A 26,321-nucleotide genomic window follows, 5' to 3' on the forward strand; every position below is an offset into this window, starting at 1 on the left:
ATACATACTACAATCACTGCAGCAAAGAGGTACAACTAAAAAGCCAATAGGTAAATTAAAAGGGAATTCTAAAATGCATCCAAGTAACCCAAAAGATAGCAAAAGAGCATAGAACAGAGGAATAAATGGAAAGGGGACAAATAGAAAACAAATAATAAAATGGTAGCTCTAAACACAAGCAAGTCAACAACTACTTAAATGTTAATGGACTAAACTGTCCAAACGATGGAGACTGTCAGAATGAATAAAAATGCACAAGACCCAATTCTATGTTGTCTACAACAGACACACTATAAAAATAAAGATACAGATAGCTTGAAAGTAAATGAAAGAAAAAAGACATGCCATGCCAACAGTAAGCATAAAGAAGTCTGGTGCAGCTTTGTTAATATCATAACATACAGATATAAAGAGTATTACCAGAAATAAAAAAGAAACACTTGATAATGATAAAACGGTTAATCTATTAGGAAGCCATACACTCACAAATATGAATGTGCCTAATAACAGAGTTTTAAAGATATATGAACCATAAATTGTCACGATTAAAGGGAGGAACAGATAGTTCAGATAGTTGGTCATGTCTTCACACCTCTCATCAAGAATCTAAAGTGTGTTCACCACCCAGAGTCAGTTGTCTTTCCATCACCATATATTTGATCCCCTTTACCCTCACTTACCACCCTTCTTCCCCCGTATCCTCTGGTAACCACTAAACTATTGTCTGTGTCTATGAGTTTTGTTTCTTCATTTCTTTTTCTTGTTCTTTAGTTGTTTTCAGTTGTATATACCACATATCAGTGAAATCATATGGTTCTCTATTTTTTCTGTCTGGCTTATTTCGTTTAGCATAATAATCTCAAGATCCATCCATGTTGTCGCAAATGGCACTATTCCATCTTTTCTTATGGCAGTTACAAAATAGTCATGAGGATGTAAAGTACAGCATAGGCAATATAGTCAATAATATTGTAATAACTGTGCATGGTGTCAGGTGGGTACTAGACCTATCGCTTCATGGGTTATATGGATGTCTAACCACTATGCTGTACACCTGAAACTAAAGTAGTATTGAATGTCAACTGTAATTGAAAAATAAAGCATCTTGGAATAGACGGCAAAAATAAAAAATAAAAAACAGAATCCAAAGTGACTTTGTCTTTTTTCTCTTTTTTCCTTTTTCCTTTTTTCTTTCTTTTTGGCTAGGAAATTTCAGCCTTTCCAAATTTATTAGAATAGCTGATATAGTTAGTTCAATTCCTTCTACCATATTAATTCTTTATAGCTTGTCCATCTTCTTTCATGCTTTTCCTTTCCTTACATTTGCTGGCTTACATGTCTCTTCATTCTGTTTCCCTCAGCTCTGCCCCCTGTCCTGTTGTTGATGGAAAGGTTCTGAAATGCTTTTCTGTTCTACTACTGTTGCCTTCCTATTCACTCTATCAATATGTCACAATTACATAATACATATCCTCCCCCATCAAAATGGTTTACCCGCCTTCCCTTAACTGAGACCTTCAGAACATCTGTATTTCCCTTACTTTCTCCAAATCCCCCACCAAGGATACATAGTATCCTCGTAATGGATATTCTCACTTATGTCCTTTTTCACATATCGTCTTCCACAGCTCCTGGATTTTTCTGAGATAGTTTAAAATTCTTGATTTCACTATTATTACATTGTTTTCCTGTTTAAAGTGGTTCTCAACATTAGCCGCATGTCAATAAAATTCACTGGGAAGCTCCCCCTACCCCAGAGATTACGGCTTTATTGATCTTAGATGCAGCCCTTCCGTTTTACAGTTTTAACAGCTCCCCAGGTGATTCTATGTATATCCAGGGTTGAGGCTGACTGCCAGTGTCTACCTTCCTTCTTGCTCCTCTGGGGAAGAGCAGTTCCCTGGGGCCTCCCCACCCCCTCAGCTCACGCTCACTGCTCTGCCCAGGGACAGGCACCTCCGCCGACTCCTGCCCACTGCCGGGACTAAGGACAGATGGACGTGGGTGAGAAGGTTCCCCCTGCCCGGCTGCTCCAAATCAAACCAGGGCCCCCTCCTACAGGAGGAAGACAGCACCTGGGTGTGGGGACGCTTGGAGCCACTCCCACTCCCTCCTTTCGCAGGTCCGGGGCCTTGGTTTCCTTCTTCAGATCAATCCTTTTTGCTTTCCATCTTTCAGGGATTCTTCCAGTTTCTGGTCCTCAGACGGCACCCTCCCCGGTTTTCCTGCACAGGCATGAGACAAGGGGCTGGAGGCAGAGGCTGGGGAGGCTGCCGCTTTGTCTTCACCTGGAAGGGCCCCAGTAGCTCTTTATTAGTTCTCTCCTATCTGGTCTTTTGTTCTTTCTGGACCTCCTGTTACTCCCATATTAGGCCTCCTGTGTCCGACCTCCAGACTCTTGGCTTTCCCTCATGATTTCCCTTTCTCTGGGTTTTACTTCCTGTTCTATGTATTTCCCTGTTGATCCTCTTGAACCACAATGTGGTCCTCAATGGTGCCCATTCTCTCTGTTGCTCATCTCACAGTTTTAAATTAGGAAATTCCAGACTGTCTGTTCTGCCCAAAATTCATGTCTTTTACATTTTCATCAAACGTTTCTCCAAGGCTCCCTCTGCTTCTTCCTTTCACGCTCCTTCATGTGAAGGCACCTGAGTCATCTGTTTAGTTTGGTCTTCCTCCTTCAGCTCCTGGAAAATGCTGCACTTCTTGAAATAGTTTTGCCATTACTCAAAATTGCTTTCAACGGGAGTCCGCTAATCATGTCAGAAAATGAGTATCAAAACTTTTAATCACACATCATTTTTGGCCAAAAATTGCATTAGCCGGATATATTATCTGTATCTTATTCATTAGACTTGGATGTGTCCTCAGAGAGAATCCATCTTCCTTTAGAAGATGCCACCATGACTCCAACAGAGAGATTTGAAACCTCTTTTGGGCTATGTTAGTATTGGTGTTGGGCTGTCAGAACTTCCTGAGGGGGCTCCCACAAGGACAGCACTCCTGGGATGTACAAATTCTAACACTGAACAGTCAACCCCAACAGCATTTTGTAAATGTAGTGCTCCTAACATTGGTATGACTGTACTTATCTCTACCAGTTAGGGAGATGTCATTACAGATATAACTGGAAATGTCCCATTGACATCTTGACAATATTACCCTAACTAAAATAATGTATAACAGACACTGACCCTAGTGCATCTTTGCCTGATATGTGACAATGATGGTACAGGTTGTCAATCATGATTCCAGTTATTTGCTTTAAATATTAACTTGGTCATATCTTCACTTCTTTCATTTCAATCTAACATCTTCTAGGACAGTAGTTCTCAATTGAGAATTCCCACCACCTCCTCATATAGTTTTATTAATATAGAGATGTTTAGTATCTACTCCAGACCTACTGAATCTCATTACTTGATGTTCTTGATATATTCCTACCATACATGGTTAAGAACATGCTTGGCATTTCTAGTATATTGCATGGTGTATATGCTCGGTATATTTGCAGTATAGTGTGTCTCTGGATAATTACGTTATATCGAGATTTTTACTCTATTCATCCATTCTTAAAAATAAGATATAATGTTTGTTGTCTCCTTTGAAAATATTCCTTGTGACTACATTTACAGGTATTTTGTTTAAAACTTTCTTGGATTGACTATTATTTTGTTTTTCGTGCCACACAAACAACCAAGTTTTCTTGTCAGGTTCAGTATTCTTGTTAAAATTCTCATCAAGCCTTTCACATCTGAAAATTATCAGTAATATATTAACCACAGTCATTTTAGGTCCTTTGTCATCCAAGGATTTTTTTTTTTTAGCTTATTTCACTTTGATGCTTCCCCGAGGGCTTTTTGCAATCAGCTACAGGTCAGAATGGTTCTTCTTCCACACAGAATAACTGCTCAGAGTCCATACAAAAGGATTATATGCCATGTACTTTGGGGTATGGATTCCTGATGGCATCACTCAAAGAACTTTAAGACCATACCAGTAGACTAAGTCACAGAACTATAGTTGAAGAGCAGATGGATTCATGAGACTACTAAGCCCAGACCCAGTGGAATAATAATTAATTACATAGGCCTGAATGAATCAATGAGGGGTGACAGTAGTTTTTGTTTGGAATACTGTTGATATGATTTTAATGTTCTATAATCCGGATATGTAAGGAAGCCCTCTGTCTTTCCTTTTAAGCTTTTTACAAATCATAACAATGTTGAAGAGTCTGCTTTTTTTATTATTATTATTGGGGAAGGGGTACAGGACTTTATTGGGGAACAGTGTGTACTTTCAGGACTTTTTTCCAAGTCAAGTTGTTGTCCTTTCAATCTTAGTTGTGGAGGGTGCCGTTCAGCTTCAAGTTGTTGTCCTTTCAGTCTTAGTTGTGGAGGGCGCAGCTCAGCTCCCGGTCCACTTGCCTGTTGCTAGTTGCAGGGGGCGCAGCACACCATCCCTTGCAGCAGTCGAACTGGCAACCTTGTGGTTAAGAGGATGGACTCCAACCAACTGAGCCATCTGGGAACTCAGCAGCAGCTCAGCTCAAGGTGCTGTGTTCAATTTTGGTTGCAGGGGGCGCTGCCCACCATCCCTTGCAGGAGTCGAGGAATCGAACCGGCAACCTTGTGGTTGAGAGGACCGTTCCAACCAACCGAGCCATCTGGGAGCTCAGCGGCAGCTCAGCTCAAGGTGCCGTGTTCAATTTTGGTTGCAGGGGGCGCTGCCCACCATCCCTTGCAGGAGTCAAGGAATCGAACTGGCAACCTTGTGGTGGAGAGCCCACTGGCCCATGTGGGAATCGAACCGGCAGCCTTCGGAGTTAGGAGCATGGAGCTCTAACCGCCTGAGCCACCGGGCTGGCCCCAAGACTCTGCTTTTGTAAGTTGAAATGAAATGTTTGTAAATAATGTTTTCTGCCCAAACCCTCCAAAATTCAAAAATTCTTACAGAAATGAATATTTTTGTTTTAAGGCGATGTAGTTATTTGCCAAGGTTCAATTAGAATCTGTGTTCCTTGTTACCAGGGCATACTTACAACCTACTTGTGCAAGCAAGGCCACGCCTGCAGTGTGGCATTAAGAATGGTGCTCCTTTAATCAGACGCGACCAGATGCTCGTAAAGAACAGAGGTGGACTTTACGGAGACAATGCATACGTACACAGCCCTCTTGGAAACACTGGCCTAGCATTTGGTCTGGTACAGCCTGCTTAATACAAGAAAATTTTTCTAACAGCAATAATGCTGCCTATGATGCTTAATATCATTTTATAAGCAAACATGTCTACATAGTTGTCAAGAGTATCTATTTTTAGCTTTAGCAAGATTAATTTCCTTGCTGACTTCTCCACAATGTTGTTTACTACAAAATGACACTGTGACAAATCATATCATTTTCATAAATCATCAAGTGCCTGTCTTCCCAAAGGATACTTGAAGGACTTTCCCTGTATGTACACACATAAACACCTATAAACCCAAGCAACACTGATACACCAAAGGTTCTAGCATGGTCTGTGCTGCTAATTGGTGGAGTACCTTTGAGCAAATCACCTCAGCTCCTTGGGTTTTGAGTTTTTCTTCTGGGAAGAAAAGAATCTGGATTGGATGGGCTCTCAGGGTTCTAGGTCAGTTTTCATAATTCCATAGCCATCCCTTTCTTCCACTAAGTTAACGAGAATTTCATGCAATATGATAGTACCGAATCACAAATCAGGGCAGGCTCTAAAGGCTGAGATTCAATATTTTTAAAATGGGATAAGATGAAGCATAGTAGAAGCTAAAACCAATTTACAGATATTAGTATGGATAAACCTCAAAACAATATTGTTTTTTTAAAAAAAGCAAGTTGCAGAACATTCCAAAAAACATGATACCAATTTGGCATTAAAAATACAAAACAACACATGTTTTGCTTATGAAGATAAACATGTAGTTTTATATATAGTTTTAAAAAAAAATCCATGATGTTGGTGGAACCCAAGGAAGGAGAGAGGGACGGGGAGAGAAACAAAGTGAGCTCATAGTTTCTCTTTAATGACTGCCCTCTCCTAAATTAGCAGGTTTAGTCTCTGCAGAAGTTAAACCAGAGGGACTCTAACATCCTAGGCATGAGGCCAGCTGAGGTGGGGAACCATACCAAGGACAAGGGGTCTACATGAGAAGTCCATATCTTGAAAGGGAAGGCCCTCCTATCCCCCTTCCCCACTTGCTTCCTGAACACTGGCAGTCAGACTTACTCGCCACTTACTACCACCATCACCACCATCACTACTACCACCACCTCCACCACCACCACCACCACCATCACCACCACCACCACCTCCACCACCACCACCACCACCATCACCACCACCACCACCACCACCACCACTACCACCACCACCACCACCACCACAATCACTACTACCACCCTAGGAGGTGGAGGATTCCTCTCACCCAAACCAATAGAAAAAGCCCACAGTCCAGGATCCCTAACAAAAAGCCAATGGCTCATCTTGAAGCCTACCACACAGAATGTTAGACATAGGACTTGCATTCAACTTTTTAGTACCTTGTTCTTAAATATGAGCAGTCAAGGGTCACCAGACATTTGAGAAAAACATCTTACATTAAATAAACAAATAAATAAATAAATAAATAAATAAATAAATAAATAAGTGAATAGGAAAAAAAGGGCACTCAGAGAAACAGAGAATGCAGAGACTTGGAAAAGACGTGTGAAAAAAACCTATGTTTAATAAACTCTGAGTTCAGAAAAATAATGAACCTGTATAATAAGAACAGGGAGCTATTTAACAAAGGAATACCTGAAGAAAGAAAAAAAAGAGCTTTTGAGAAGTAAAAACATGATAGGACAAATGGGAGAAAAAATAATAGAAGGAATATAATATAGGAAATTGAAGAAATATTCCAGAAAGTAGAAAAATGACAAAAATGTGAAAATGAGAGAGACGAGATAAGAAAATTGGAGAACTAGTCCAGAAGTTCCAACATTCAAATAAGAGGAATTCAAAAAAAAAGAAAGAAAAGAAAATGGAAACTAAAGGGAAATAAATTACGACATAAGCAGTACCCCCAACATTTTCCAGAACTGAGGGGCATGACTTTCCAAATTAAGAGGGTCCAGCAAGGGACCAGCACAAATAATGATGAAACGATCTCCTCCAAGCACCTCATCAAAGAACTTCAAAATAGAAAAGAGGATCTTAAAATCCCCAGAAATGAAAAACACAAAAACACGCACAAATACCGGATCAGGAGACAGGCTGGCATCAGGCCTTTCAAAAGCAACTCTGGAAACTAGAAAGAACATGGAGGAGCCAGCACCTACACAATTCCGAGGTGAAATTATGTTCAACCTGCAATTCTGCACCTGAACAAACTGTTAAAGAAAGGTCAAAAATACAGGGTTTGGGACAGGGCCTAGCGTTTTTTATAATAATCTTTGTAGCACTATTTGACCTTTACAATATTATACATATATTAATTTGATTTAAAAAAATAAATTTTTAGGATTCAAAAAACAATCTTTCCATAAAGAAATGAAAATACACATTGGGTTACAAACATGCACCCAATGCATCTTTAAAATAGAAACTCATCACACTACATACCCTCTTCATAGCAGAATAAAATCAGAAACAAATTGTTTAAATAGAATCTAATGGTCCTAAAATGAAGGAGATTAAACATGCTCACCGCTGGTTCAATGAAGCCGGTGCTGCCGGATAAATGTTATAACCTGTCAGGGAGTACTCTGGGGTCACATGCTAAGCCCATAAAATACTCATGCACCTTTATCTGTCTCACTAAAAGCACTACTGGGAATGCATCCTAAGGAAACTCTAAAAGAAAGAATGCTATTTCATGGCGACAATCACTGCAGAGTTATGTATAATCAAAAATTGTGAGCAAGCAAATGTTCAAAAACATAAGCACAATGAAGAAAACGATGGCACACCAACATGATAGAATATTATATGAAATATTTAAATGACTATCATGAGACTGTAACAGCATAAAAAAGTGTATGATATGAAATTAAAAAATAAAGGAACGAGTAAGTCAATTACGTTACATCAATTTAATACAGTATTAGACACAGTTTTAAATAAGCATTATGAAGACTATAGCCACATGGAAAAAAATCATAATCTTGCAAGAAAACGAATGAAAAAAATAATAATGATAAAGAACATTACAAAGGGAAGAAATGAAGAAAACATGATTTCTGGGACTTGCTGTGAATAGGAAGAAAACACATCGTTTTACTGCCCTCTCCCCCTTCTGTTTATTGTGACTCTCGGTGGGGAAGGTGGCTCTGTCTAAGAATTTGACCTCTGAAAGTTTAAAGAAAACCTCCAATTTCAAAGCTTTGCCAGATTACTATTCATCAGGGCTAGAAAAATCCCTTCTGTTTAGAAAACCCCTACTGGGCCTTTGCTTGTAAAAACCAGACTTCCCCTCCTCCCACCCTGTGGTCTGAGGTCTGTCTATAAAGAGGTGATTGAGAAGTAGTAAGAATGAGGGAGATGTCCACTGAGCGAGGACTGGGGTTAAGAAAAAAGATGGGAGAATGGTCTAGAAAGTGGGGAAGAGCAAGAAAGATAAGGGACTGCTGGCAGCAAGCAGGGAGTGAAGGGCCTCGGCCCAAATTTCCAGTGGTGGAGAATAAACAGAGAGGCACTTTTTAAAACAATGATGCCTGACATCTCCTTCTCTTCATGGGAAATCCCCCGGAGGTCACTAACGGTGCAAAATCCCTGCCTCTCACCACGCGTTCTCCTTGGACCACTGCCACCTGTCTTCTGGGTCCACCACTCCTCAGAAACTACTTTTGTCATGGCCACCATGACCGCCATGTTGTCCAAGCCAGTGGTCACTTTCTTGTCCTCACCTGACTCAATGTCTTCGCAGCACTGGGCACAACTGACCTCACCCTCTTCTGTGAAAAATGCTCCCCCTGAGCTGCTTCAGCAGCTCACACTCCTGTTCTCCACCCGCTCGCAGACTCTCTGTCTTAGCCTCCTCGGCTGGCCTCTCCCTGTCCTCTCTCCAGCTTTAACCTTGGAGCACGCCCCAGCCGGCCCCCTTGCTATCGACCCTCTGTCAGGATGTCATCTCACTACTTCCCACAACTTCTCACTGGTGGCTTCCACGTATGCAGCTTCAACCAGACCTCAGTGAGACACAGATTAGTCTGCCATTGCCTACCTCACTTCTTCATTTAGAGGTCTCATTAAAACTTACTGCCCCCTGTAAACATCATGCCCCATTAGAGCCAATGTCTACACCCAATAGCTAGAAATAATCATTCATTCCATCCTCACCCTCACTTTCAATCCATCAGCAAGTCTTATCAATTCTTCCTCCAAAATAGACCCCAAAATCTCCCACTTCTTACACTTCTATCCCCACCATCCTGGTTCAAGCCACCATGACATCTCATCTGTATTATTATCATAGTTTGCACTTCTTTAATCCATTCATCCCACAGTAGCCAAACTGAGTTTTGGGGTTTTTTTAAGTAGTTATTCTTTTTTTTTTTTTTTACTTCTATTTATTTTAAGTGTGTTTTTACAGGACCCATCAGCTCCAAGTCAAGTATTTGTTTCAATCTAGTTGTGGAGGGCGCAGCTCACAGTGACCCAGGTGGGGATCGAACCGGCAACCCTGATGTTATGAGCATCGCACTCTAACCAACTGAGCTAACTGGTCGCCCCCAAAATGAGTTTTAAAGAAGGAAATCAGATTACTTTACTCCTCTGCTTAAAACCCTTACACTGTCTCCACTGTACCTAAGATAGAGTGCAGAGAACTGCTATGGCCCGTGGGCTGCCCGCCTTCTGCCCCCACGTCCCGTGGCGCCACTTCCTCTCAGGCCAGCAATGCAGGTCTCATGGAAAGTCTTAGAACTCTCCAAGCTCTTTCCTGCTTCAGGGCCTCTACACTTTCTCTTCCCTTTACCTGAAACACTCTTCCCTCCACCTTTCCTTCCCGTCTTCAAGACACAAGTGCCTTGAGTGTTCTCACCAAGAAATGAAGCTTAACACTAAGCCACCATCTCTTAAATGCAATAACTAAACAAACATGACCAGTTAAACTCCTTTACCAAATCAAACTCCTATACCACACTCCAATACCAAATTAAAAAGATTAAATTGCATGCAGTAGACTTTAGCACTTTTCTAAACTGTTAATAAAGTATATGAACTATCTTGTATTTAAATTGACCAAAGCCAGAAAGGTATATCATTAAAAGGGAAGGTGTTTTCCTTCTACAGAACCCTTAACACACTGTGCGATCTACATGTTCTCATTTGAGGAAGGCATTAGCGCTAGGCCTGCATGTGTTCGTCTAAGCATGAAGACACCTCAGTGTCACTACCTGATAACTGCTGACACACATATATGCAAGACAGCACACTCACATGCCTCTGAGACTAGCCCATCTCTACACGGTAGGATTTTGAGTTGTTCCTCCCGTACAGGAATTAATTTGGGCTCAGTCATCACAAATCTCTTTTGAAACGAAACTGGGTACAACAAACAAGTTAAATAAGAATCAAATGAATTCAACAAATGCGTACTTGTCTTGTATCTACAGAGAGTCCTGAATAAGATTCTTGGTAGAAGCAAGGAATGCAGTGGCCATGGCATAGAGTGAACCCAGGTGATCACCATTAGACAAAGTCAGGGTATTAGCTGGATTAGCATAATTCTTTATTTAATTGACACAATTACAGTGGTACCTCGGTTTTCGAACCTAATCCACGAGTTCTGAAACATTCGAAAACAGCCGACCGCTAAGCCTCAGGATCTTGCACTCAGCGGAAGCCGTGTGGCATGTTCGACTTCTGAGTTGTGTTCGAAAACCAAAGCATTTACTTCCGGGTTTACGGTGTTCATAAACCAAAATGTTCATCAACGAAGACGTTTGAAAACCAAGGTACCACTGTATATATAATCAAAGATGAAAAAACACCAGAGGGAAGAAATCTGACAAAATTTATCTTGCTCTTGAGTCTAGCTCTTACTTTTTCCCTCTTTATCAGACTAAAAAAGCAAAGTTTAATTCATTTTAAATAAAAAGAATTAAAATAGGGATATATTACTATAAAATTAACCTATATAAGAAGTCAATTCATAACAAAATAATTTCATAAACACAACCTCGGAACTCATGTTTTTACATATTTAATTAGCACACTTAAAGTTATTGAAGACAATGATATTTCTTAACTTAGGTATTATAAAACTTTTATTTTTTTATTTGTATTTATTTTATTGCATAATTTTATTGTATAAGTGTAAAGAAGCAGAAGTTTGAAAAGCATATTTTTGGAACAAGTTTTAGTAAAAACCTTGCATTGTCTCTATGCATTTCATCAAAATAAGGAGTGTGTTCAAATCATGTTAATTTAAATATCATAATTTATTAAACAGTCTTACATGCTGATTTCATTTATTATGACCTGTATTAGGCCCCAATAAGGTGTTCAAGCTTACCTTTGAGCCTGGAGGGGGAGCCAAACCAAGGAATGAATAAATAATATTCTCTTCTTTTGCAGAGAAGAAAGAGTCAAAATCCTTGAAGCAAAGAAAAAGAATGTTCAAACCCATTGCAGTCTTGTGAACCACTATATTTACCTAAGTTGATTTCATTATTATTATTCATTAGTTTGGTAGCTAACACAAAAGGTTACACTAGTTTGCTTTCCCAAGAATGACTAATCCCAAAAGTTCAGAAATCTAACCATGAATTTTATTTTTGTTTTTACATACTTTCATTGTACCTATTACAGTGCAATGAGAATTCACATACACACACACACACACACACACACACACACAGTTCACGCTCAGGAATTGCTGACAAGACCCAGATATATAAAGTCAAGTTTTCTCCAAGAGTTTCACATCTTCAGCTGGTTTCCTTATAATTGGACCTGATCAGCAGAGACTAAAACAACACAGATTTCTCTCCTGTTATTATAGTAGCTTCCAAGGGCCCAGACCCAACTCAGGCCCTTCTGGTACCAGGAGCCACAAGATTATGGAGGGCTTAGAGTGGAGCTTGTTTGGGCAAAATGGGGAATACTGTGATCTGAAACCTGGGAGTCGATTGAAATCTGAAGCTCAGTGAAGCTCCACACCCCCATTCCGGGACCCACCCAGGGGTCAGTCCTTCACCAGGGGTGTCCAGCCCTGAACCAACTCTTCAGTAGGGTTGTCAAAAGCTCAGGAGAGTTTCATGTTTTTATCATTAACACATAAAAGACCTTCCCCCAGACTACTTTATTGCTGCCAATCTTTGTCATCAGGGTTGTAACTTCAACAGTGTGACAAAAAGGCTCATGCAGGAACAGGCCTCATACGAACAGGACAATACTCAAACCAATTCAGTTGTGTTACTGCCGACCCTACTCTTCTGGGTGTTACAAAGCTTAAAACCAAATACAGGCTGCTTATATTGGGAAGAACACGTTACACATTCCTGTGAGTTAAACTTATCCAAAGCTTTATTGTTTTCCTGCTTGTCGCCTCAATTCTCTCAGTGATTAATTTTATTCTCTTATATTGAATGCATTTTTTGTAAGCTGCCTCAAATGTTAGCAGAAACAAATTCCAGGCCTCAATGAGTAACCACAAATAAAGTTTTAAAAACTTTATTTAAAAAAAAAAAAAACTTTTATTTCAGTTCAGAGTCAAAAATAGATAAGGAAATAAAAATATACCATAAGTGAACACCAGCAGAAATAACAAAAAGCAGAATCACATATCAGAATCAGATATCGGAATTATCAGGCAGAAAATATAAAATATTTACATTTAATATATTTAAAGAAATGAAAGAGGAGTTTGAAAACACAAGAAATGAACAAACTAGAGCAAACAATCAAGCAAATTTGGAAAAGAACCAAAAACTACTCCTAAAAATGAAAATGTAATAACTGAACTGTAAAATCCAACATCTGTGGATTAAATAGCTCATCAGACACATCAGAAGAGAAAATTAGCTAACAGGAAAATTTTTTAAAGAAATTATCTAAAGAAAGAAAAAAGATGAAAATGAGGAAGAAATATTATCATGGAAAAACAGTGAGAAGGTCTAAGAAACATAGGTGCTCCGGGAGAAGCTAACAGAGACAATGGCGGAAAGCCATACTCAAACATAATGGCTAATAGGTTTCTCGACTTGTTAAAAGATATGAATTCTTAGACTCAGAAAGCTCAGTAAATAATCCTAAACTGGATAAATTAAAACAACTCTGTTAGACACATCCTAGAGAAAGATTATTAAAAGCAGCAAGGGAGAAGACGGGGGAGGGAGGGAGGAGAGAATGAAAGAGGACGTGGGGGAGAGACCGTTTTCCCACAAAAGAATGGCTTCGATTGACAGCTGGCTTCCCAGTTAGCAACACAGAAGTGAGAATAAAGTGAAATGATCATTTCAGCAAGCCTAGAAAAAATCATCATCAACTCAGAAATTTAGACCCAGTGAAACTATTTCTCAAACATGAGAGTGAAAGAAAGACATTTGTCTGGAAAATGTCTTTTTTAAACCAACAAAAGATTAGAAAATTTACCACCAATAGACTTTCATCAGGTGTATTTAGGCAGCAGGGAAATTGTTCCAGGTGGATTACCTAAGATGCAAGACGGAATCATGAATAAAGACATTAATAACTATGTGAGTAAATCTAATCTAAACAAATGTTGACTAAAACAATAAATAGACATGTCTAATTTGTGGGAGAAGGCCAACAAACTAACATATTGAATAAACCAAATACATGTAAACTGGGAGGGGGTGATTTTAGTTAAAGTGAGTAAAAGCTATTTTAATGTTTGGGACAAGAGTAAAGACATCGATTATCTCTACCAAATTTAAATCAAGTATGCCTGTTAAAATAACTAAAGCAACCACTAAGAGAACAGATAACTTCTATCAAGTAAAGAGGTAAATAAAACCAGAAAACAAAACTTTAGTCAATAAAATAAAGTTGAGAAATGGTGAAAAAAGTAACTGCAAAAGTGGGAATATTAAAAAAAGAACATAAAATAATAGCAGAAACTCCAAATACATCCATAATCCCACTGCATGGGTCCAAAAAATCATATATGGCTCATAAGTGTTTTAGACATAACAAGGAAAATACTGTGAATGAAGTGAGCCTGTGCATCAACTGCTGTGCCATTTCTGTAAATACAAGTTTTGTACATCCTCTCAAAACCAAACGATAAAAAGAACTAGAAAGCCTCAATAGTCCTTTATTATAAATTCCATTCATTAAATAAATTGGGTCATCAGTGAAACTCCCAGACCAAGCCCAGGGAGTTTCACAGGTGAATTCCAGCACACTTCCTAGGAAGGGATCATTCCAATTCCACACAAACTCTTCCAGGCTGTATCAGTTAGGGTCTAATTAAGAGATAGAAGTCATACAGTTATTTGAACACGAAACATTTCCTGTAAAGAATTATTAGCTGTAACAGAGAAGTAACTATAAAGGCATAGAGAGAACACTACAGAAGACTCTAGTCCTGGAAGAGCGTGCCTAAGGAAGGAACAGGTTTAGAAGTGCAGGGACCCTGCCCCAAGTCTAGGGTTCAAGCATCACAGAATAGGTGTAGCTGCAGTCCATGGGTGGTGGAGAATTTCTCCGGGTGCCTTGTCAGAGCTGGTCCTAAGACACTGGGCAAGCTGGAAACACTCTTCTGGGTGCCGGTGGGCCAAGGCTGGGGCTAGTACACCAGGTGGCTGGCCTGGTGTGTGCACTGTCCCAGGCTAGGGCTAAGGTTGCAATCTCAATGAGGGGCTTTATGGTCTGGACATGTGAAGGAGGTAAAACACCACTGGATATCTAACACGCGCGCACATACATGCACACACATGCACACACACGTGCGTGCGAGCGAGCATTCATGAGAACCAGGAAGACAAGTCCCTTTCTCCTACAATGCTCCTCCTGCATGCTCTGCCGACAAAGCTTGACACTGAGCTCCCTGCTTAAAGATCGAACTCCTTTAGGTAATAACAGTTGGGTTGGGAGCCAAGAGGTAATAATTGATAAATGGCATAGGAAAAAACAGAAAAAGAGGGACTATTCCCCCAACTGATTTAACAAGGCCAGTCAACCTACTCTGGATACCGAAACTAGAAAAGGACAATATGATCTCATTCGCTCTCTTTCACGCACATACGTAAGAATCCTAAAGAAATATTAGCAGGCCAAGCCCAGCAACATATAAAAAGTTAATACAATGCAACTCATTGGGTTTTCCCAAAAACAAAATAGTAATTTAATACTAGGAAAATATTTAAATAATTTACTTGTTCACAGGTTAAAGAAGCAGAACTTTACCTTAACAGGTACAGAAAAAATTTTTCAATAAAATAAAATATTCATATTTTTTAATGTTTTAGCAAACAAGGAAACTAACCTTATAAAGGGAAGCTACACAAAACTGTAGCAAATATCGGACCAAATAGGAAAATATTGAAAACTTTATGTTTAAGATGAGAAACAAGACAAGGATGCCTATTACCAGCATTTCTGTTCAATATGTTCTAAAAGCCCTCACCAGGGCAGTAAGTCAGAAAAGACAGGCATTATAAAGGAAGAAACAAAACTGTCCTTAATAAATTTTCATATATATTATATATATACACATTATATATATATATGTAGATATATATACACACATGTATATACATATGTATCCCCAAATTATCTACAGATAAATTATTTTAATTAATAAGCAAGATTGCTGGATACAAATATCAATATTAAATGTTATTTCTATATTAGCAACAATCAGGAAGAAAATATAATTTGAAAAAAAAGATAGCATGAAAATATGAAGTACCTCCAAAAAAATCTAACAAGATATATATGTGTGGAGAAAATTTAAATACTACAGAAATCCTAAATAAATGATGCTATAGATCATATCCTTGGGTTGGACATCTTCATAAAAGAGTACTTGAAAGATGCCAATTCTTCCCAAGCTGATCTATAGATCCAGTACTTTTTCAATCAAATCCCAGCAGGGGTTTTTGTAGAACTAAACAAGATAATCCAAAATGAAAAAGTAAAGGGCTAAGAATAACAAGAAGACGCAGAAAGAGAAGCTCAGCAAGTCTCCTTATAAAGCTGTGATCATAAAGACACTGTGGTATCGTAGCATAAATAGAGAGCCAGGTACACAGTGTCGAGATAGAGACCCACACACAACACATAAATGAGTGTGACAGAGCTGGTCTTTCAGGTAGGTAGAGAAAGGATGGCCTTTTTAATAAATGCGGATGAGACAACTGGATGAAATAATTGGTTATTTTTAAAACTTGAAATTGTGATGCTGCCTCACACCATGCACTGGAAAAAAAAAAAAAAACTAATTTTAGGTCCATTAAAGAAGTAAATGTGAAGTCAAAATTACAAAAATTTTAGAAAACAATATAGGAGAATATCTTTACGATTTCAGGGTAGAGAAGAGTAAAAAGACAAGTCATGAACTGAGAAAAGGTCCGCAATACATATAACCAACAAAAGATCAGTCTCTTCTGTGCTATATAAACAACTCTTGGATATTAACTCCTCATTGGATGCATCATTTACAAGTGTCTTCTCTCATTCAGTAGGTTAACTTTTCATTTTGTTGATAGTTTCCTTCAATATGACAAATCTTTTTAGTTTGATGTTATCCTATTTTTTAATCTTATAATATCCAAAATGTATAAAGAACTCATATAACTAAATAACAAAACCAATCCAATTAAAAAATGGACAGAGGATCTGAATAGACATTTCTTCCAAGAGGACATCCAGATGGCCAGCAAACATGAAAAAATACTCAATGTCACTAACCACCAAGGAAATGCAAATTAAAACCACAATGATATATCACCTCACACCTGTCAAAATGGCTATCATCAATAAAGGATGTGGAGTAAGGGGAACATTTGTGCACTGTTGCTGGGAATGTAAATTAGTGCAGCCACTATGGAAAACAGTATGGAGGTTCCTCAAATAATTAAAAATAGAACTGCCTTACAAACCCGCAATTCCACTTCTGGGTATTTAGCCAAAGAGGTCAAAAACACTAATTTGAAAAAACATATGCATCCTTATTTCATTGCAGCATTACTTATAATAGCCAAGATATGGAAGCAATTTGTGTCCATTGATAGCTGAATGGATAAAGATGTGGTACATATATATAAAACAATATTACTCAGCAATAAAAAAGAATGAAATCCTGCCATTTGCAACAACGTGGATGGACCTAAAGGGTATTACGCTAAATGAAATAAATCAGACAGAGAAAGACAAATACCATATGATCTCACTTACATGCAGAATCTAAAAAAGCAAAATAAATGAATAAACAAAACAGAAACAGACCTACAGATAATAGAGAACAAGGTGATGGTTGCCAAAGGGGAAGGGATGGGGGATGGGAATTTAAAATAAATAAGAAAAAAACCTCTTTTCCATTGTAAGTAAAAGGCAAACATTCACTAGAAAAATGTTCAAAAGATATACACAAGGACAAAGTAAAGAGTTACTCGATCTCATTAGCAACCAGAGAAATACAATTAAAGCCTTGAGTGAACATTTCACACCCACTAGGTTCACCAAAGTGTCAAAGATGGAAAAGCCAAATGTTGGTGAAGACGTGAAACACTGAAAACTCTCACCTGCTACTGTTAGGACCATTTTTTAAAAAATACTTTTTTATTACTTATTAAAGCCGATGGCTACAATCTAGCTATTCCCCTCCTACTTACAGAAACCAAGAGAAACTCGCAGGACACCAGGAGACCTGTCGAGAACATTCATTTAGCAGCATTGTCTGTAACAGCCAAAACCAGAAAGCACACTGCTATGGTCTGAATGTGTCCCCCCAAAATTCATAACCCCTAAAGACAACAGTATTAGAAGATAAGGTCTCTGGGAGTGAACCCGGAAGAGGTCCTCACCAGAACTCAGTTGTGCCAGGAGACTTCTCAGCCTCCACAACGGTGAGAAACAAATTTCTGTTGCTTATAAACTACCCAGTCTGTGGTATTTTATTATAGCAGCCTGAACGGACTAAGACACACACCGACACACATTCTGGAGCAGTGAAGATGAACAAACTACGAGCAACATGAATCAACCTGGATGTATCTTTAAAATATGTTGGTGAAAGAAGCAAGTCAAATTAGAATGCATATAGTATGAGTCCGTTTACACAAAGCTCAAAAATAGGTGAAACGAAACAATGTATTGTTAGGTATATATACATGGGAGATAAGAGAAAAGAAAGGGAATGGTAAACACAAAATTTACTACAATGGCTGCCTCTGGTACAGAGAAGGTGGACGTGACCAGGGAGAAGCACGCATGGACTTCCAAATTTCTGGTGATATCATACTTCTTCAACTGGGAAGTGTACACATGGTTGTTCATTTTATTATTCCTCTTTAAACTATATATTTTATCACGTGTAACATATTTCACGATAAATTTTTAATGACATAAAATAGCTTTTCAGTAACATCAGTTGTTAGGAGAGCCCTTTACCTGCCCTCAGTGGGCTTGCAGCCCATCCTGCCTTTTAGCCCTGAGGACCCAGATATGTCATCTGTTCTGCACAGAGCAGCAGATGTTCAGACTGGCAGGGACACGACGGTCCTCAGAACAACCCTGACATCCAGTCCTCTCAAAGGCCTGGTACACAGAAACCCATTGCTTGTCCCTGAGGTTCCTGTAACCACTGCCATCGTCAGGTATGCATATAGGCGACATTTTGAGAATTCTCAGAAATTCCTATAGTACACATTTGGAAAGACACTGACTGACCATCCAGATTTATGCCAGTTTAAACCCGACAGAGCCTTCAGATCCTCTAAGTCTCCCTTTTCAAATCTGAACCCATAGCCAAAATTATCATTTTTACCTGCTTTCTGGAAACAAAGCCCTCTGCCTGATCAATGCATTTTTTGTCAAGTGTGAAAAGCAAATCTAGCAAAGGTATTAGTATGACAAACTACTAATACTTCTCTGAAGGCACAACTTTCTGAAATAACTTTTTTTTTATTTTTTAGTTGCCGTTGACATTCAATATGAATTTTATATCACTTTCAAGAAACGATTATTTTTTAAACATAAAATAATTTGTATGCTTGTTTCATTAGATCCATATTTGTAATACAAATTATATTTTAAAAATAGAAGGTTTTTTTCCTACTTGGAAACCCTTTCTTTCTCTTCCACAATTAAAACGAAAATAAATTGCTAGATCACAGCAAAAAGGATAAGAAATGACTTTAAGATTTTATTTTTATAGCAGAAAATAATGGCAGAATTTTTGCCCTATGAGTTAACATAGGTTGGAAGCCTACATACCTCAACATTGTCTCTACTGTAACTGGCCTCAATTTAAAAAGACGGTTAAAATAAGCAAAAGTAAAAGATTTAAAATCCTACTCTCATTAGGAAAGTTCTAGAAGAAAACATGAATTTTTTGATAATTTTAGAAAAGCTTTCTAAACAAGAATTGGGGTATAGGAGCCATAAAGAAAAAAGATTAATAAATTTGTCTACACACAAAAAAATTTTTATTATTTTTACTTTTCAGTTATAGTTGGCATTCAATATTATTTTATACTAGTTTCAGCTATACAGCGTAGTGGTTAGACATGTATATAATTTACGAAGCAATTCCCCCCGATTAGTACCCACCTAGCACTACACATAGTTTTTACAAAATTATTGACTATATTCCCTATGCTGTACTTTACATCCTTGTGACTATCACCAAAAAAAAAAAAAAATTAAGTTCTGCATTCCAAACCACATCACCTTAAAAATTCAAAAGACAAATAAGAAACATGGGAAAATATTTGTAACATCTACGATAGTGAAAGGGCTACTTTCCTTCATAAGTAAAGACTCTTACAATATACATTACCTGTAACACAATAGAAAAATAGCAAATCATAGAGAAAAGCACAGATAGCTTGTAAACATAGGAAAAGATGTTCAGCTTCACCCATAAAGACAGAAATCCTAGTCAAATCAGTGAAAATACGTTTTTCATCTCACTGGTGGCAAAGATCCACAAGTTTGCATACACAGGGTCATCAAAGTCACAGGGAACTAGCCACTCTCAGACTAGGCTGCTGGAGATGTCAACTGGTGCAGCTGCAATTCAGGGCCATTTGCCAATATCGAAATGCATATGCGAAATGCGTATATGCTTCAACTCAGCACATCTTCTAGGAATGTTTCCTTCATATACATATGCTCATACTGGATAGACATCTGTGTGTATAAAGAGGTTTGTAATGTTGGAAGGCTGAAAACAACTTGAATGCACGCATTAGAGGACTGTGCCAATAAATTATGTCACATACAATGGAATGTTTTGTAGCCATTAAAATATGGAGTATGTGCAGCTATGCAACGATCACTGACATACAGTTAAGTGATTAAAAAAAAAAGGTATGTATAGCACACTCCCATTTTTAAGTAATATACAATTGTTAACATACATAGGAAATTTCTGGAAGGCCAAACAAGAAATTGCCAACATTGGTTGTTCAGAGCAGGACCCGCTACATAATTTGTGGGGCCCTGTGAAAAATAAAAACATGAGGTCCTCGTTCAAAATTTGTTATGAATTTCAAGACAGCGACAGCAGAGCATCAAACCAATAGAGAGCTCTCTTGAGCATGGGACCCTCTGTGACTTCCCAGATCACAGGCCCCTGAAGCCAGGCGACCTCAAGGCAAGGAACTAGACTGACAGGGGTCTGAAATGAGAGGAGAATAATTTTCACTGGAGGCTCTTTTGAACCATTTTAATTTTTCAGAGTGCACATGTATTAATGTTTCAATTACTTTTTAAAATTTTATAAAAAAATAAAATAAAAATCGCCTACCACCACCACCCCCAAAAACCCTTACTCTCCCTTTCCTTATCCAACAAGAGTCACAATTCTTAGAAATGTGGGTCTGGAGAGGTGGAGAGGGTCTGGGGAGGGCAGAAGTGAGGGGTAGAAGACGGACTCTTCCTCACAGAGGAAATCCTCTCTACACTCTGGGAAGCCCCACTTTAAATCACAGGAGAGTTGGATGGGACCACACATTCCACTAAATATGGAATTACCACACTAAGACTGTTTGAAAATATTCCCATAGCCACAGGACTTTGAGCCAAGCCTCTGAAAAGAGCTCACATAGCCATGTAAATTCACACAGCCCTGTACTGGGTTGAAAAGTGGCCCTCACAAATCCATGTCCATCCAGAAATGCAGAAAGCAACCTTATTTGGAAATAGGACAGTTACAGATGTAATTAATTACGATGAGGCCATGTTAGATTAGGGTGGATTCCAGTGACTTTGTCTTTATAAGAAGGCCATGTGAAGACAAAGAGAGACACACAAGAGAACGCTATGTGAAGATGGAGGCAGAGATGAGAGTCATATGTCTACAAGCCAAGGAACGCCAAAAATTACTGGCAACCACCAGAAGCTGGGAGAGAGGCCTGGAACGCATTCTTCCTCAGAGCCTCCAGAAGAAACCAACCCTGACGACACCTTGATCTGAAACCCTGGCCCCCAGAACTGTGACACACTCCATTTCTGTTGTTTTAAGCCTCAAAGTTTGTGGTGCTTTTTTACAGCAGACCTAGAAAACTAATGCAAGCCTCCCAACACTAAGCAAATTCATGTTCCAAATCAGAGTTCCTCAAGTTTTTCTGTAAATGGGCAGATAGTAAATATTTCTGGCTATGTGGGTCCCGTGGTCTCTGTTCCAATTCCTCACTCTGCCACAGTGAGTAACCAGCCACCGGCAGCAGGTAAGTGAGTCAGCACGGATGTGTTCCAATAAAACTTTATTTACTAAAACAGGTGGCTACAAGATTTGGCCCTCAAACTATACAGTTTGACACTTGTTTTAGATGAGAAACAAAATAAGAAAAAGAAGCTAACCTAAAGGACCAGCTTTTGTGTAGGAAGAAGAGAAGAGGTTAAATTACGATTCCTACCCAACTCCAGCCTTCAGAAACCACACAACACTGATCAGTTTCTCCTACCTTCCAGAGCCCTGACTGCTTCATCTGAAAAGTGACCTAGAAGGCTTACATGACCCATAGGATAATTTTGAGTTCTCATGTTCTAAAATCCTTTGAGTTTTTAAATGTTTCTTTTCAACAACTTGATTTCCTAATTAGAATCTGTAAACTCTGAGGAAAAAGTGATTTTATAGTGAAATAAACTATTAAATGTATAAAGTAAAATTGCTGTTGCAATCAAAATGTCCAGAACAGGTTTTAAACTATTCAGATACATTTACACAAATTTATCTGACATCTGTAGTAAGACTTTACTTCTGCAAATCATTCTTTATAAAAGTGAAAACTTACCGGTGTCTGTGTGGGTGTACATATGCAAGGTAGATTAGAATTCCTTTCCAACTAAACACATTTTTTGCTTGAACAAGTGACCCAAATTCTTCAAAATAAAATAAAGAACCTGGCATAATCCCAAGAACTTCTGAATCATCATTTTATTGTTTCCATCATTTTGTAAATCTTAAATATTCCTTATTCACAATGGATCTACCATTAGCTATTGGACGGTAAACTAGATCATGACTTGAAAATTGTGAACAATTTCAAATGCTGCCTCAAAATTAATCCGCTATCAACAATTTCTAACAAACACACATGCAGAAGAATTTTTCCAAGAAATCAAACACTCACCCCACAATACTGTTCTTCATTGAAGATCTGGGGAGGCAGAGGAATCCCATTTTGAGGTTTTTTTTCTCCAGGAACATTCTCTCTCATCCACTTCCTATTGTCTTCATCTCCCGCTATATCTAATTCCTTAAAGTCGATTTTATTAGCTTCCAAAAAGCCTACTACTTCTTGCTGTTTCTTCCTAATCTGGTTAAGAGTAGAGAAAGAAAACTATTAGACTCGTTTTTTCAAACGTTTGGCTTATATTTACCTAAACTGAATTCTTTCCCCAACTATACAAGACAAATAATTTTGCATAGTATTTAAACAAGGAAAACAATAAAATCATACCTCTTCATCATAAAGGATGGACAGCGATTATTTAAATTCTGAAATTTTAATCTCATCTGTGTTTAAATCATTGTATAATCAACCTAATAATAGACATGCTCTCATCATAGCTTTTACGTGAGGTCTTCAAAATACTTTTAATTATCTGCTAAACTTTAATGCTAAAATAAATAAATAAGAATTGGTTGTAAAGAAAAAAGATGATTGGGAGGAAAGAAGAGAAAAAAGGCAATTTACTATGAAACTCAAATACCAAGTATACCCATACTAAAATGCACTTCAGTCACAGTTATGAAAATAGGAACATGAGTCACACTGAACAAAAGTAGCTTTAGAAATAATACAGGAAATTGAAAAGCCCACATGGAGATTATTGGAAGGGGAAGGACAGAGAAAAAGACTACAAAAAGCTGATGGATGTTTCTCCCAGCACATAAAAGCGTGATGCAGCAAAATAACCCTGTTCTCCCAGATTTCTCCTTTCCTACCATAACCAACTCTCAGAGAGAAAGCTCGAGCATCCTCTTCTCTCCCCATAGGTCATGTGAATGACTGTATCCACCAACTGCTGTTTCTGGTGAAGTTGCCCATCTTTAAAGCTTAGAACGCCTTCTCAGAGACGATTACAACAGCTTTCTCCCTTTGTTCAAAGAACTCACTTCCAGAAATGCATGATGCCCTCTCTTACAAACACTAGTCTACAAGTTACAGCAGACTATAGAGCACATTTTAAGAACCTCTGGAAGAAACTTCCAGAGTGATCGAGGGAAGGATCAGTCAACACTTATTTATTGACTCTCTACACCAGACATCGTGCCAAGCTCTTCATGGGAACAGATTCATAAGCTGCTTGTTGGGGTGAAAAAAGTGTAAAGAACTTATTTCCACACTCTAGATATAGAACATGCTAAAGATAATAAAGAAGCAAAATATGGTCATTTCTTAAAAGTAAGATTACATTTTGGGGTGGGCGGATGGCTCAGTCGGTTAGAGTGTGAGCTCTCAACAAGTTGCCGGTTCAATTCCTGCATAGGATGGGGGGCTGCTCCCCCTGCAACTAAAGATTGAAAATGACGATTGGACTTGGAGCTGAGCTGTGCCCTCCACAACTAGACTGAAGGACAACAACTTGACTTGGAGCTGATGGGCCCTGGAGAAACACACTGTTCCCCAATAAAATTTAAAAAAAGAAAAGAGTAAGATTAAATTTTTAAACAAGCATTTTCTTTGGCATGAAAATATCTAATATCTTAATTTTTAAGTCCTCTGAATAGAATATTACATCATTATGAAAACAAGTCATTAAAAATGGTTTATAAGGTATGAGACCCCTTGTCATTTTCATGTAACTTGTTTATCAGCAGAGGGACTAGACTTCGAGAATCCCAAATAAATGCTGTGGAAGGTATGTGCCCATCTCATACCTAATGTCTAGATTCAAACCCTCTTTTGGTTAAATTCAATTTTTTTCATAGAGACTTGTATATCAAAAAATAACTACATATATATTTCATTTTTGCCAAAATGAGTGATTCTACCAGTGACGTGTGTTACAGAGTGTCTAAACCCAAGTAGAAGCTGCGTATTTCTCCACCGATGTGCCCTCCCCCCAACGCTGTGCTGGGGTAGCCCTATACCTTTGCCCCTCCTCCAGGAAACTGTACTCCAAGTCCCACAGCTTCATGGCTAAGTTTCTGAATATTACAAAATCCATCAGACCCGATGGCAGCTTGTTGGACTACATTATTATCTTGATTTGTTATGTTTTCTCTACATAATTTCCAACTGGTCCATAATTATTTGTGGCACTTTATAAATTACTTACTCCTTTAGCTGTTTTCAAAGATAACTTTGCTGTTTCAAATGATAGAAGTGTCTTCATTTTAAGCAGGCTTCCCTTTCATTAAATATTCAGAAGATGACATCCCTTATTCTATCCAAACTCATCTTCCTTCCTTCTCAATTACCACCCCCTGCCCGGGAGTTGAATCAGCCTGGCCATGGCCACGGCCCACTGCCATCTCACCAATATTATTTCCATCTCTATTAACCAACCCTCAGGACTTTAGGTGGCATGAAAGAGGGAGTTCATTTTATTCCATGATTTCTGAATAGATGAGAAACATTTCCCAAAGTCCTGACATGTTTCTTCTGTGACACAAAGAGAGATGCAGAAAACGGGACGGAAAATCTGTTTACTATTATTCTTCACAAGACAAGCAATTGCATCTTCATGATACTGTGTTAGAAACATTTCTCAACCCCACCCAAAGAAAGAGGAGAAAAATCAAGTCTGCCTCTCTGTACTTCCCAAATGCCCATAATTTAAACTGGGCCAAAGGCATCCCTGCTGGGCTGTTTGGAGGCCTTGAATTCTGCCCGCGGCTGGAGAGGATCTTAGGATGAGCCCAGAGGGCGGGCGAGGGGAGCAGGAAGCACGAGCTCACCTGGCTGGCATGGCTGCCTTCGCCCACACGGTGATGTCCACCCTGAGCGGGGGGCCTCTCCCCTGCTGCCCTCCCCCTTGTTCTTGGTGGGTCCCTGTTCAAGAAGCTCCTCTGGACTCCCTAGGTCAAAGTGCAGCTCTTCTCCACGTGTCCTCCTGAACTGACCCCCAGGGTCAGGACATCAGCGCCCAGTGGGGCCGCCCCTTCACGGACTGAGGGGGAGTGGCGCGCACAGCACCCCAGTAGCTCTCACCGCAGACACTCGCCCCCAGCCACCTCTCGTCCCTTCTCCCCCTCCAGGGCGCCATGGCCAATGCTGGCCCACAGGCTGTGCCACCTTTCTGAGCAGCCCCTCGGGAGGATGGGGGGTGGAAGGAGGTCCTGGGGCCAGTGGCATTTGGAGCCTTTAGGAGCTGTGTGGGCTCGGAGAGCCCTGTTCTCCTGTCCTGTTACACTCACTCAGAAGAAAGTGTTGCTCACTGTCCTGAAGTCACCGGCCACTATCGGTCACTGCAATGTGTTGGAGAGATCTTTGGGTTACTCACTTGACACCTCTTGTTTATTGTCTCATACAGTTAGGAGCCTTTCCAACCGAGGTCACTGTACTGTAATGAAAACCACACTGCCCTGGAGTGAGCGATGACCTGGCTGAGAAGGTCGCTGTCTGAGCAGGGACTCTGCACCTCAGTCGCCTCACCGGCAAATGGACAAAACGCACCCTCCTCACACGTTTTGGTGAGACGTGAGGAAGGGTGATGCGAGGAGAAGCATT

The 26,321-nt window shown here is 39.2% G+C and overlaps 1 protein-coding gene across 3 annotated transcripts in view; it reads right to left on the minus strand.

Moving 5' to 3' along the window:
• Nucleotides 1-26,321, minus strand: part of SH3BGR (SH3 domain binding glutamate rich protein) — a 49,039-nt gene that overhangs the window by 18,988 nt on the left and 3,730 nt on the right. For all 3 annotated transcript variants that reach the window (XM_019716697.3, XM_088794585.1, XM_088794584.1), the window contains exons 2-3: nt 22,773-22,958; nt 11,516-11,596 (exon numbers count right to left, since the gene is read on the minus strand). In XM_019716697.3, the coding sequence (XP_019572256.3) occupies nt 11,516-11,596; nt 22,773-22,958 (267 nt within the window). The remainder of the gene's footprint in view (nt 1-11,515; nt 11,597-22,772; nt 22,959-26,321) is intronic.

This window comes from Rhinolophus sinicus, chromosome 17 (assembly GCF_057876585.1).
Source record: "Rhinolophus sinicus isolate RSI-liver-muscle chromosome 17, RSI-T2T, whole genome shotgun sequence".
NCBI classification, from domain to species: Eukaryota; Metazoa; Chordata; class Mammalia; order Chiroptera; family Rhinolophidae; genus Rhinolophus; species Rhinolophus sinicus.